The sequence below is a fragment of the Mus caroli genome, unplaced genomic scaffold (assembly GCF_978045245.1).
Source record: "Mus caroli unplaced genomic scaffold, Mus_caroli_1 scaffold_22, whole genome shotgun sequence".
NCBI lineage: Eukaryota > Metazoa > Chordata > Mammalia > Rodentia > Muridae > Mus > Mus caroli.
This window is the reverse complement of record NW_028227277.1, coordinates 6,846,535-6,860,902: the sequence shown is the minus strand read 5'-3', so window position 1 is coordinate 6,860,902 and position 14,368 is coordinate 6,846,535. Positions and strand designations below refer to the sequence as shown.

Here is a 14,368-nt window from a genome sequence, read left to right as displayed (position 1 = left end):
GTAAACACACAGAGACTATCTTGGGTCCTTTGCCTCAAGTGAGAGGGTATTCAGAATCTTCTACATCTGCTTTGCCTACTCTAGGTACTTGGCCACCATCACCTCGAGAACCTGGTAGACATTCATCTTTTACTCAAGGAGGTGCAGAAACTTTCCCATCTGGTCCCGGGAACCTAGCACATTTGCAATCAGCCCAGGGGCCTCTGACACTTTCCATCTCAGCCCAGGCAATGACCCATATCTGGGGATCTGCAGAAGGGGCTCTACTGCATTCAGCTCCTTCCCCAGCAGTTTCAGAAATAAATGAATATTCTCCATCTACCCGAGGGACCTCAGAAACTTCCAGATGTGCTGGACTGTCAGAGACCATCCCGTGAGAAAGTGATCCTTTCTCAAATCTCTTTAACAAATCAAATGGCCTTGTGCTAAGAGCTGGTTGCCACCCCCCTTCCTCCTTATTCCCTTCCTAACACCTAAGGCTGTAAAGTTGAATAATAGTCCCCTCTTCCTTATCTCTTCCTGAGTTCCCATGACATCCAAGGACATGAGCTATGCCTGAGCCTAGCCTGACACCCAAGGCTGTCTAATGTCTCCACATCCAAGTTTCATTATAAGGATGTTTTCAGAAGGGGAAACCAGAAAGGAGGATAACATTTGAAATGTAAAATTTAAAATTAAAAAAATCTAATAAAAAAAGGAAAAAAATGGAAAAATTAATGGGTTTCTCCTTGGCAATAAAGAATTTATTTATTTATTTATCTAATGTCTCCACATCCAAGTTTCATTATAAAATGCTTTGTAGTCATAGTTGGGTGTTTTCCATACCAGGATTTTCATAACAAGATTCATATTCATTGGAGCATAATGTGAATGAATATTTGGTACTCTACACATGAGCAGGCACTATCATAGCAGTATATTTCAAGAACAGCTCTTCTGTAATGAATGATTATTAACAAATTGACTTTGATCTAAATTCCTATGATAAGCTCTCTGATTCAGAGGATCTCTCTAAAGTCACACTCTAAAATCAATACATAACTCTTGGTTTTGTAAAGGTTACTTTAAAAAAATATGGATTGTTTTACCAATATTTCAAGCAGATATATATTACATGAATCAAATTAGAAAAAGTCATTTAGAGAATAGATTGAACAGATTTTCTCACAATTGAACCACATGAAAGGATGAGAGCTCAGGTCCTTTTCTCTTCAGCAATCATTGAAAAGTATGTAGGACACAGTATTACTTGCATAAAATACACCATGATGATTAAACATTTATATTTACCATAAAGTTCAGGTTTGTTCCTCAAAATCATGTTATGTAAATATGTTTGAATGATTCAATCCCATTGACATAAATGGGATTTCCCTATCTGGTCTAGTGTATTCAGGAAGAATAAACATATGTAAATGCATACACTACTTAAGGTATCTACTAGACCTCACAAAAGGTAGACATCTGGAATGGGACTTTGATCCCTAATGCACACACCTAATTAAAAGAAAAAAATCTGGATTCATGACTATGGAATAAGTAGTTACGTATGGCAAACCATCATCAAAAGACTGAACAATTCATCCAATTGAAAGACTTAAATGTTCTTGAATTGGAAAAAGTACCTGTCTCTGATTCTGACAGTTGTTTTCCTCTATTAAAGACACGTCAGACACACAAACTGCTGATTCAGGATGCGTAGGATGTCACTCTCAGGGGTTGGTTTTCAGTGGAGTTCAGAGAATGTAATGTCTCATAAGAATAATTTGCTCTGAGTTAGTACAGTCTGATAGCCACTGTAACTAGAAGAACAAACTGGGAATATAGTAAAATATTGAACAGATATAAACTGGGAAATATCATTTCCTCCCTGACTCTTTATGGTCTCCTTTTGGCAAGCCAAAATCCAATAAAATAAAATATAAAAATTCACACTATACTAGCTTTGGACTTGCCTGCTCTTGTCTCCCTGGATGGACAAAATAATGTACTAGAATCCTCATCATTCAGGAATTATGATAAGCAGGAAAGTTCCTTAAATTCACAGTGGCAGCATTTTCTGTTATTCATTACTGGGAAGCCAGACTCAAGTATGCCTACTCCAGGAATTTTCACAACACTGTTCCGTGACTCACTGTGCCTGTCCCAGGACCACATCTTCCTTGATGCTTTACAGTGAGATGTAAAGTCAGCTTCCTTAGGACTCTCTCTTATTTCTCTAAACTCTCAATTCTCACTCTCAAATAGACTCCTCCACCATCTTGCAAACATAAATGTGGTTGAACTCTCTAGGGACTGTTTCAAATCCCTAAGTGTAGTTGGTGTTGTTACAACACTGGTGACATCACAAGGGATACCAAGACCTCTCCAGGATACAATAGAATGTTCAGACAAGGAATTGTTTATGTCATGGGAAACAGGCTTTGCCTTTCTGTTAAAGTTCTCCCTCTACTGAACAGAAGCTGAATTGCCTATCCTGGAAACTCTCCTGGGACATAAATACTGATCACCTCCTTTTCAAAAGCCAGAGATCTCAGACAATGAGCTTTTTTTTCCATGTAAGAACAGTGGGAAAAAGGCGTGCTTTATTTCTAAAGGGGTTAACTAGAAAGAAGTTTGACAGGATCAAGAGAAGAGCAAGCCCATAAAGTTGGTAGCAGAACACTTGAGATGCCTACTTTCATCCTATGCCTCAATGGTACTTACTTATCATAAGTACCTCAGGTGCTTATCTCTGTGGAGGTCCTAAATGATGTGGGAATTCAGCCAAAGGTTTCCCCTATGTTTCTAATTATGGAAGAGCTCCTGTTAGGCAGGTAGGTTGGTAGGTCATTGAGGTACACCCTGCTTTCATAAGTTCAGACTGCAGAGATCCTTCAAGTGTAAAATTTTTATATAATATTGAAATTCTAATTCTGGTATTCAATATTAGTATAGTTATGTATATTCGACAATGAAGATTTGAAGGGAAATTGGACCCTTTATTGTAAGCTAAGTTCTACGTATTAAGGGATTTTAGGGGACACCTTGGAAGAATCACCATCAGCCATCCTGCATGGACATTGAGTGTGAGTGAAGTAATATGTCTTGCGAATTATGATGCATTGGGTTAAAAATCCTGTGTCTAAACAAGCTATAACATGTCAGATTTAGTTTCATTAGAATAAGTTGAATTTTGTACAAAAATCATTTAAATTATATTAGACTAAGATGATATTTGTAATGAAGAAACTGAAATTATATTTGTTGGTGCATAGTTGTATAATGGGCATCCCATTGCCTTTCAGATATCTGTGGTTCATGAATAACATCTTTGCTATCACATATATTTTAATGAAAGAGGATGACCTTCAATCCATGTAGATTGATGAGTGCAGATACTCAAAAGTGCTTCAATGCTTTGTATAAATAGTACTTCTGTGCCATATCAAACCTTCTTTCAAGTGATTGAAGAATCACAAATCAGTATCTGATTAATGGGGAAAAACAGGATAAGAATGGTTTAATAATAAATGACATCAGAATTTAATGAATATAGAGCAGCAACACTTTTAAGACAATTCTCTGACATGAAAATAGGATAGAGGCCATCACCTGTTACACATAAAATATCATGGAATCATATATCTGATTTCAACAAGAAATAAAGGGAAAAGCAACTGGAAAGAATCTATGAATATTATCTGTGAAACAGAAAAAAACTTTGTTTTATAAACTCAAAATGTACTGTAGTGGATAGCTTAAGATTGCAACCCAACAGAAAAACTTAAAGGAAAATAGAAACCAAGTATTGCCTTGATAATCAAGAAGGTCACAATGATGTGTGCTCTGCCTTCTTGCCTCCAAATCAAGTACATAATATGAGCTTTAGGAAAAAAGAAAAGAGATTTTAAGAAATACTATTTTTGTTTCAAGCAACATGGAGGATGTCTCTGCAGAAAAGCACATGGAGCCTCACCTCTAAATCTGAGCAAACACAAATTCAAGATTATTAAAGACCTGAAAATTTGACCTGTAGTCTTGTTTTAATGAATATGGAATGGATCCCAGTCCATTGCTCATGTGCTCCAAATGACTTCCAAAAGACTGCTACAGTCCATAATGGCATTTCAATAGCAGTCACAGTGTAGTGAAGAGTCTGCCTCCATGCACTTTCCCAGTTAATTTGACATGGTATTAGCACCAGGTATATAACAATTATAGAATATTACAACAGAACACTTAATTTACTCAGTCTATTGGTTTTAAATGAAACAAATTGGCACTGAAATAGTCGTAATTCAACCTAAGAATAAACAAATGTTTATTCATAGTAACAACGATAATAAAATAAATTCCATAGCAGGACTTTATTATAAGACCGTGACATACCAACCATTCCAAAAATGAAATGTAAGACTCACTTAATTCAGTATGGACATTTTGAACAAAAATATAAGGTAGTTTAAAAAATAACAAATCAAATCAATCCTTCATCTTTCTCACTCATTGCAATTTAACCAAATTATATAAATTAGCTTAGCAGATAACATCTACGTTATTGAAATGTAATCTAAGATAGAAATATTTTAAAACAAATGCCAAGTAGAAATAAATGCAAAGTATGAGGTATATACCAGCATTAGCAATAAAATTCTACCTCTTAAATGACACCTAAATTCTCTCCCATGAGCAAAATATATGAAATTAGCTTCTAACTTTTTAATGAGGTGTGAACATACATCAATCAAAGAAATGTTTAATCAAATGTCATTGACTGCCAGGGACTGATTATCAGGAAAAAGTTCAGCATATCAGTGAATGTCTGCACAGGTACTGATATTTGACCAGATGGGTGTTGAATCTTTAAAATTCAGGTACTTTTGGATTTAGCATATTGACATGTTCTACAGATGGCAGTAATCACGGGAAGTTTGAAGAGATTTTGTAAACATGAGTGGCATACAATATATGAACAACAATATATGAACAACAGAGAGCATGGTCAACTCCAGACTCAATGTTGCATGTGAGACTGCCCTTCCCTAAACTAGACAATGTGTTACATAATGTTCCATGATTAAACGCAACATCTGAATGATATGGAACTTTTATGACCTTCTCACCTTCTGTCACAGTATGGAACTTCTGATGAAATCCATTGTGTTCGTACATAATGGCTCTTGACACATAGTCTCATCTGAGCCATGCAGGAGTAGATTGTCCTTGGGATTTACTCTATGCACATGAATGCAGTCATGGCCCCTGAGGGTAAAAAACATGATCTCAAAACATGTTTTCAAAAATATGTTGATAAAAACATTTCAGACCTCAGATGTAGAACCTGAGGCCAGAATTTTCCCTATGTCTCTAGGGAGCCTGACATAGGAGGAATGGAAAGGAACTGTGAATATAATAAGTGGATCTCCAGACAGAAGTAGCCTTAATACAGACACATAGGTGTAACTGTGTGTGTGATGTTTTTCTACATCAGAAACGGATTTCACAACAGCTCCATCTTAGTTCCTAGCAGACATGAAGAAGCTCTGTACTTTCACTATTTCATTTTTGTTTATGAAGTTTTCTCTCATCTTGTGCTGTTTGACTGAACCAAGTTGCTTTTGGAGGATAAAGAATAGTGAAGATAATGATGGAGATTTGCAAAGGGAATGTCATTTTTACCTTTGGTTACTTGATGAACCTATTGAAGATATTTTTTACAATTCAGATTTAAATTTTCGGTAAGTCATTAACTTTATTTCCTTTGTCAATGTCATTAGTTTGACATATTTATCTGTATACACAAACTGTGGGTTCTGTTCTCTTCCTCACCATGTAACTTTAAGGACCCCTGAAAACGAATTATTATATCAATCACTATTTTAATACTTCAAAATGTGTCACTGTTTAGTAGAGTTTTAGTGCAATTTTACACTCCATTTTACAATGATGGACAATGTGAAGGTGTGGATTCTCTCTTTTGAGTCTTTTTTGATAATAAGTTGGAAGATATCTTTTCACTTGCCTTGAATTCACAATTCCCTCCTTTGTCTAGTACTCAATATGAAGAGACTGCATCACTGCCTATATTCAATTGTCTTCCAATGCCTCATTATGATCATGCATCTAAATGCTTTCATAAAAGTGTTACCTAATTCTGGTTTCCAAGAGATAAACATGCATTGTTTCATAGAAATATGTGTGTAAGTGTTGGTCTACTACTATACTTGGTTAAATGTATAACATTACTTATATACTTGTGAATATACATATACTTTGCTTTATGAAAAGGTCTTTAAATGAGCCTCTTTCTGCAATTCTGAATTTGATACTGAATGTGGAAAAAGAATGCTAGTCTCATATTCTGTTACCAGAATAATCTTTTTATCCAATTACACAAATGCACAAGCACAGACTGGGCTTATTATCACTATCAGATACAAGGTTAATATCTCTATTAATTACACATAAATTTTAACATTATTTATAGTTAATATTTATTCACATTTCCTTTCCACTCATCCTATGTCATGTGCCCTGGATATATAGGTTAAAATTCCGGCCTTAATCTCTACATCTGGGGTCTGACAAGATAAATCTAGGAGAATCATAGTACTTCTTGTGGAAAAGAACGTGTTGTTAATGTGGGTATTAGGTCTGAGGTCAAAAGAGTGAGATGTTATCATTTATGGCTGCAGATTGAGTGTTGAAACTTTTTTTTACAAATTAGAAATAGTAAGAACACACTAAAAGGTAACATTAACTTGATGTGTACAACACCCTAAAGAATAATATTCTGGTCATATGGCATATTGTGTCATTGTTTATATATATATCTTGAAATGGATAAAAAATTAAATTAAATTACCTTAAAATAATTAGTCTAGCGGGGCGTTGGTGGCTCACGCCTTTAATCTCCGCTCTTGGGAGGCAGATTTAGCATATCTCATATTACAAATCTTACAGTATTTGAAATTTAATATTTCAAACATCTCCCTTATCATCACTATGACTTCTTTTAGAATTGCAGCAAGTGAATATGAGCTTCTTCTGGTAATGTTTTTTGCTACTGATGAGATCAACAAGAATCCTTATCTTTTAACCAACATGACTTGGATGTTCTCCATCATTGGAGGAAACTGTCATGATTTATTGAGAAGTCTGGATCAAGAATATACACAAATCAAAGGACATATGAATTTTGTTAATTATTTCTGTTATGTAGATGATTCATGTGCCATAGGTCTTACAGAACCATCATGGAAAACATCCTTAAAACTGGCAATGCATTCTTCAATGCCACTGGTAAGTATTTGTGACACTGAATGTGTTAAGAATAGTAAGTTACATTAACAGGTGCCTACAAGAAAAGTTGGACAGAATGCATTTGTGAATGTGCTGCTATAAACACACACACACACAATATATATATATATATATATATATATATATATATATATATATATATATATATATATATGAATTAAATAATCAGTTAATAGATGTACTGTGCAAACAGGTAAAACTGAGTTCTAGGAATTTCAGACTTGTCAGGAATAGTCTAGAATCTAATAGGAATCATACATGACATGTATAGTATAATCTTACTGTTCTTAACAGGAGTTCTGGAAGGTGAGTAGCATTACTTGTGAGTCCAAGCATCCTAATAATCATATTCCTCACTGGAAGTTTCATCCCCTCTTCTACATCCTTTAGGTTTTCTTTGGACCATTTAGTCCTAACCTACGTGACCATGACCGGCTGCCCCATGTCCATCAGGTAGCCACCAAGGACACACATTTATCACATGGCATGGTCTCCTTGATGTTTCATTTTAGATGGACTTGGATAGGACTGCTCATCTCAGATGATGATCAGGGTATTCAGTTTCTCTCAGATTTAAGAGAAGAGAGCCATAGGCATGGGATCTGTTTAGCTTTTGTTAATATGATCCCAGAAAACAGGCAGAAATACATGACAAGGTCTACAATATATGATAAACAAATTATGACATCTTCAGCAAAGGTTGTTATCATTTATGGTGAAATGAACTCTACTCTAGAAGTCAGCTTTAGAAGATGGGAAGAGTTAGGTGCTCAGAGAATCTGGATCACAACCTCACAATGGGATGTCATCACAAATCAAAAAGAATTCACATTTAATCTCTTCCATGGAACTATCACTTTTGCACACCACAAAGTTGAGATTCCTAAATTTAGGAACTTTATGCAAACAATGAACACAGTCAAATACCTAAAAGATATTTCTCATACTATACTGGAATGGAATTATTTTAATTGTTCAATCTCCAAAAACAGCATTAAAATGCATCATATTATGTTCAACAACACATTGGAATGGACAGCACTGCACAGCTATGATATGGCCATGAGTGATGAAGGTTACAATCTGTACAATGCTGTTTATGCTGCGGCCCACACCTACCATGAACACATTCTTCAACAAGTAGAGTCTCAGAAAAAGACAAAACACAAAAGATATTTCACTGCTTGTCAGCAGGTGTAAGTTTCTTACATTTCGTTATGCTTAGATATATCAATGTGATCTTTTAAATGGAACCAGAGGAACAACTGTACATTTGTTAGAGATTATTCTCTCAGTGCAATGATTTGTATACTGCAAAAGCCCCTAATGATTCATTTACATGGATGAATTTCACCCACAAAGATAATATTTAATAAGAGACCATGCATTTTTACGAATACCAGTGAGTTTTGTGAAAAGGTGTCTCACATTTCAACCAAATGAGTTCAAAATTTAGAATAGGAGCCAAGAGTTTTATCATAAAAGCCTTAAGTGATGACTAGACTAGAATTTTTTGCTGAAGAAAAGTTTTTCAGTAATTGATACATGTATGTGCTGTGGTTATTATTTAGCCATTTAAATTAACAATATACAAAAACATAAATTACTAAGACTGCACATTTTATTAAATTTATGTTAATTTTATATGAGTATACTGTATGTACATGAAAATAATTTGTTTATTTTCACAATTTCCAGATATTCAGACTTCCCCTTCATTCTCTCATACATGGATTCACTTAAATGAATTTTATTTTGACAAGAATGTTCACACAGACACACACACACGCAAACACACAGACATACACAGACACACACACACACAGTTACTTGTTATCTAGTAATCATTTTTTCTAGCACATTTTATCTTTATCATTAATATTAAGTATATAAGTTTTCAGTTATCAATGAGGTATACTATATTTTTCTACACACATTTATTTCAATACAGCTGTCTCTTCTGAAAGTCATTAAGAAATTGGGGAATTCTTAATTTTGAATTACCTTTATTGATATGCTTTATTGATATTGTAAGCATGCATCTCTTCTAGGTGTCCTCCTTGATGAAAACCAGGGTATTTACGAACCCTGTTGGAGAACTGGTGAACATGAAGCATAGGGAAAATCAGTGTCCAGAGTATGACATTTTCATCATTTGGAATTTTCCACAAGGCCTTGGATTAAAAGTGAAAATAGGAAGCTATTTACCTTGTTTTCCAAAGAGTCAACAACTTCATATATCTGATGATTTGGAATGGGCCATGGGAGGAACAGCAGTGGGTATACCATAATTTTTTCAGGTTATGTGTATTTTAAAATATAACACTCTGTGGTTAAGACCAATTGCTACTCTTGCAAAAGACCATCCTAAATTGCAATATACAAAATTTGATAATGCTCAATTTCATGTAAATCTGGTAGTAGATGGATCACTGGCCTCTGGAATCCATGTTCAATAGTACCCAAATACCTGTTCACCTACAATGAAGGGATATATTTAATGATTTTAAAGTATAATGTATATGTAGATATGATTAATGAAAAGTTTGTAACTGTATATCATCCATGGGATTTTTTTTTTGGTTCTGTGCAAACATATCTATAGCCTAATTAAGTATATCACGCAGTCGTGAACATAAATGTTTCTCCAGATTCAAGGTTTTAGCTTTTTAATTTATATATTTTGTATGTTTTTTATTTATTTATTTATTTACATTTCAAGTGTTATCCCCCTTCGTGATTTCCCCTCCTCCATGGAGTATAGCCTTATCTGGCATCAGTGGGAGAGGAATCGCTTTGGCCTGTGAAGGTTTGATGCCCCAGCACAGGGGAATGCTAGAGTGGTGAGGCAGGAGTCGGTGGGTGGGGAGCTCCCTCATAGATGCAGAGAAAAGAGAGAAAGGGATAGTGTGTTCAAGGTTTTCTTTTACACTTAGGAATACTTCATTAATTTTATGGGAGTCTTCTATAACATATTTTGTTCGTAGTCATAAAACTACTCTTTCTTGATTTACACTTCCTTCTTCCTCCATACACCACAGTATTCTATTTTGTAATTTATAAATCATGAAAGAAATACTTGTGCCACCTAAACATTCTTTTTGGATTGATCAGTTTAGGAAGGAAAATTTTATAATTGCTACAACCTGAATGTTACATATAAAATATTACATGATACAGTAATTTTTGTGTGACATTCAGTGTGTTGCAGGGTAATATAAATAAAAATATGCCTGATACTGTTAAGTGATACTGGGTATCAGAGGAATATGTATAGCACTTCTGTTAGTGTCCCATATATCAATTTATAGGTCATTATTCATATGACAAATACATGAAATACACACTCACATGCATATTATATAACATTTATGCACTGCCTCAGGTTCCCTCCTCTGTGTGTAGTGTGATGTGTTCTGCTGGATTCAGGAAAATTCAACAGAAAGAAACATCAGACTGCTGCTTTGATTGTGTTCATTGCACAGAAAATGAGATTTCCAATGAAACAGGTACATGCTTGCATGCAGAAGAAAAAATGCTGAATTTGAATACCTTCTGTTTCCAAACTAGAAACATGAAATGGCCTAGATGCAAACTGAAGGCCTAAACTCTCCATGATTCAGAACGTAATCAGTTATATAATGTCAACTTCTTCTGGACTCAGCAAATAACTTCCAATATCTTCCTCAGTCAAGGCATTTCTCTCACAATATGATGGTTACTGATTTTATATTATATAGAAAGTGTTTAGGGGGACCTACCGGTACAACAATTTTTTAAAGAAACATTTTAGATGTAATCTATGCATATGTTTATTCTTCTTTGATTCATTGTACGTAGATATTTGATCACCTGATGTGTCCACAATCTTTCCCTCCATCACCAAGCTTACTCTGTGAAAAAGATCAGATGCGCAGGGTAACAGTTGTTGTTTAATGAAATATATTTTAATAGGTTTAATGGACAAATGATTAAGTATTTCCTGTCAAAGGATTAGAACAAGAGTGCAGGTTTCAATAATGGAACAAGAGATGGGCTAGTTCTTAGCTAAGAATAGAGGGAGGAATGTTAACATCCATGAACTTCATGCCATGTCGCTTGAAATGCATATTTGGGGAGTAAGAGATTGTAAAACAATGAGAGGGACTTGCATAGGTCTATGAGGTCTACAGCTTCAAGAATGAAAATATTCCTTTTTGCAAATAGTGTTTAAATGAGGAATTGTATGTTCTGGTTCCTATGTGAAGACAAAGACAAAGGCACAAACCACAGAGCAAACAAAGCACATGATGCATTTCATCAACTGACACCAGTACTGATGTCTGCACACTACCTTTGTCTGTGAATAATGTATTTATGTTTGGAGGAATTAAATACTCTGAGATCATTACTATTATTCACCATTTTTTTTATTTTTATTTAATAAGTATTTTTTTCTGTTGTGCTTCCTCTGTTGCTGTTTTGTTTGATGACAAACATAGGTTAGTACAGAGCAATCTTAAGTTAGTGGTTCTATAGCAAATAGGAATGGAATAGATGCTCAACACCAAAATGTTTATTAATATTTCCTATGAATAATACAAATATAAAATTATTACCTATGTAATTATGATATCTTATAAGGGTTTATGTCCATTTACCAGCAGATATGGAACAGTGTGTGAGGTGTCCAGATGATAAGTATGCCAACATAGAGCAAACCTACTGCCTCTCAAGATCTGTATCATTTCTGGCTTATGAAGATCCGTTGGGGATGGCTCTAGGCTGCATGGCACTGTCCTTCTCGGCCATCACAATTCTAGTCCTCGTCACATTTGTGAAGTATAATGATACTCCCATTGAGAAGGCCAATAACCGCATTCTCAGCTACATCCTGCTCATCTCTCTAGTCTTTTGCTTTCTCTGCTCCCTGCTCTTCATTGGACATCCCGACCAGGTCACCTGCATCCTGCAGCAAACCACATTTGGAATATTTTTCACTGTGGCTGTTTCTGCAGTGTTGGCCAAAACAATAACTGTGCTCATGGCTTTCAAGCTCACTACTCCAGGAAGAAGAATGAGAGGGATGTTGGTAACAGGGGCGCCTAAGTTGGTCATTCCCATTTGTACCCTAATCCAACTTGTTCTCTGTGGAATCTGGTTGGTAACATCTCCTCCCTTTATTGACAGAGATATAAAATCTGAACATGGGAAGATTGTCATTCTTTGCAATAAAGGCTCTGCCCTTGCCTTCCACATTGTCCTGGGATACTTGGGCTCCTTGGCTCTGGGGAGCTTCACTTTGGCTTTCTTGGCTAGGAATCTTCCTGACACATTCAATGAAGCCAAGTTCCTAACTTTCAGCATGCTGGTGTTCTGCAGTGTCTGGATCACCTTCCTCCCTGTCTACCACAGCACCAGGGGGAGGGTCATGGTGGTTGTGGAGGTTTTCTCAATCTTGGCTTCTAGTGCAGGGTTGCTAATGTGTATCTTTGTCCCAAAGTGTTATGTTATTTTAATTAGACCAGATTCAAATTTTATACTGAACCGCAAAGGTAAATTGCTTTATTGAAACTTTCATGGTATGAAAATGTTAGATGATATTCAATTTATCTTACTCTTCATCTTAACAAAACTAGTACTTCATCATATAAAAAAATTTAGTTATATACGGATGTGTACTTACCAACAGGACAGCAAACATGAATATGCTGAGAACTGGGAATCTCAATTGAGGAATGGGTACCATCATTTTGACCTATGGTTGTGTCGTTAAGCCATGTACTTAATTAATGATTAATATAAGGTTACCCTGCTGTCTGTGAACAGCACCAGGTCTAGGCACACTGTCCTTGAGTTATAAGAAAGGGTACTGCATAAAACATGAACATGAAGCCAGTAATTAACATTTTTCCACCTGTTTTCATGGAGTTCTTGCATCCAATTTCATGCTTTGACTTCATTCAATGTACTATGAAAAGGTAGATAAATAAGTAAATACTTTTCTCACATGTTTATTTTGGTCATGGCATTTTTTTTTCCAGCAACAAAATCTAAGAAATTGCCTAAATGATGAACTGCCTCTGTTGGGATTTGGAAGATCATAGATTCCTGATGTGATAAAAGACACTGATTTGAAAAGAGACACAAGAGTGAATGTTAGCCGAGTGTGAATCACTGTGACATTGTGCAGATGACAGTGCAGAAGCACTGAACTTTGGAATATGTTTAAAATGTACTGGGTAGATGTTAAGAACATCAGATAACAAATAAAGAAATGTACATTTTGTTAAAAGGATGATGAGGTTCTGATTATGCCTGCGATATAAGCCTCTGATTTTATGTGAAATGACACAATTTTACTATGAATTGACTGTAGTTCATTAAGTGTGTAAATCACTAATGGAAATGTCCCACAGTAGACCTTCACCACATTTTGATCAGTGAATTCGATAAACATATAAGTAACTCTATATCAAGTGTTTCAGCATCAATTTTATCATAATAGGAGTAATAAGTTATTTAAGTTTAATGTTGCACACACAAACATGCACATATAAACACATACACATTATTACTTCTTTATATCAGGTGTTGATGGTCAGTGTCATTGTTCTCTCAAAGTACTCTTTGCTGCTGCAGGGCGGGGTAGGAAGAGAGTGACAGGGAAAGCTGGGCAGCAGCAACTGAGGGGCGGGGTGAGAGTGACCATAGTAGCAGGGCCATAGCAACTGAGGAGACAGAATACAGAAAACATTAACAAAAAATATTTTTAGTAGTTGCCTTTGTGTGTGTATGTGCAGCAGGTACACAAGTGCTTGTATGTGTATACAATGGATCTGCAAGAAAGAGGCATCCAGTGACCCTGGAGTTAGACACACAGACAGCTGTGGAAAAGCTGACATGGGTAGAGGAGCAGAACTCAGATATTCAGCATGGAGAAGAAATTTTCTGCACAGTTGACACATAATTCCCAGCCACTTAAATATCTTAAGCAATACTTACTTTCCAACACTGCATCTTTATAGAGAAAAGGAAATAAAACCCTGGAAGCACAACATCACTCTCTGCAAATATTCCATGA

General features: G+C 35.5%; 1 protein-coding gene across 7 annotated transcripts; it reads left to right on the top strand.

Annotated features, from left to right (window-relative positions):
• The first annotated feature begins 5,514 nt into the window (after positions 1-5,514).
• On the top strand, positions 5,515-14,068 carry LOC147000020 (vomeronasal type-2 receptor 116-like). 7 transcript variants are annotated; one of them, XM_085834343.1, is made up of 6 exons: positions 5,515-5,720; positions 7,002-7,284; positions 7,696-8,499; positions 9,357-9,580; positions 10,684-10,814; positions 11,952-14,068. In XM_085834343.1, the coding sequence occupies exons 1-6, from the start codon at positions 5,515-5,517 to the stop codon at positions 12,854-12,856; spliced, it is 2,553 nt and encodes an 850-aa protein (XP_085690469.1). In that variant the 3' UTR covers positions 12,857-14,068. The 7 variants fall into 7 exon arrangements, with proteins under 7 accessions (XP_085690469.1, XP_085690471.1, XP_085690470.1 ...); XM_085834345.1 differs by having other exon boundaries at positions 9,357-9,581; positions 10,691-10,814; XM_085834344.1 differs by having other exon boundaries at positions 9,357-9,581; positions 10,691-10,814; positions 11,949-14,068.
• Positions 14,069-14,368: the final 300 nt, after the last annotated feature.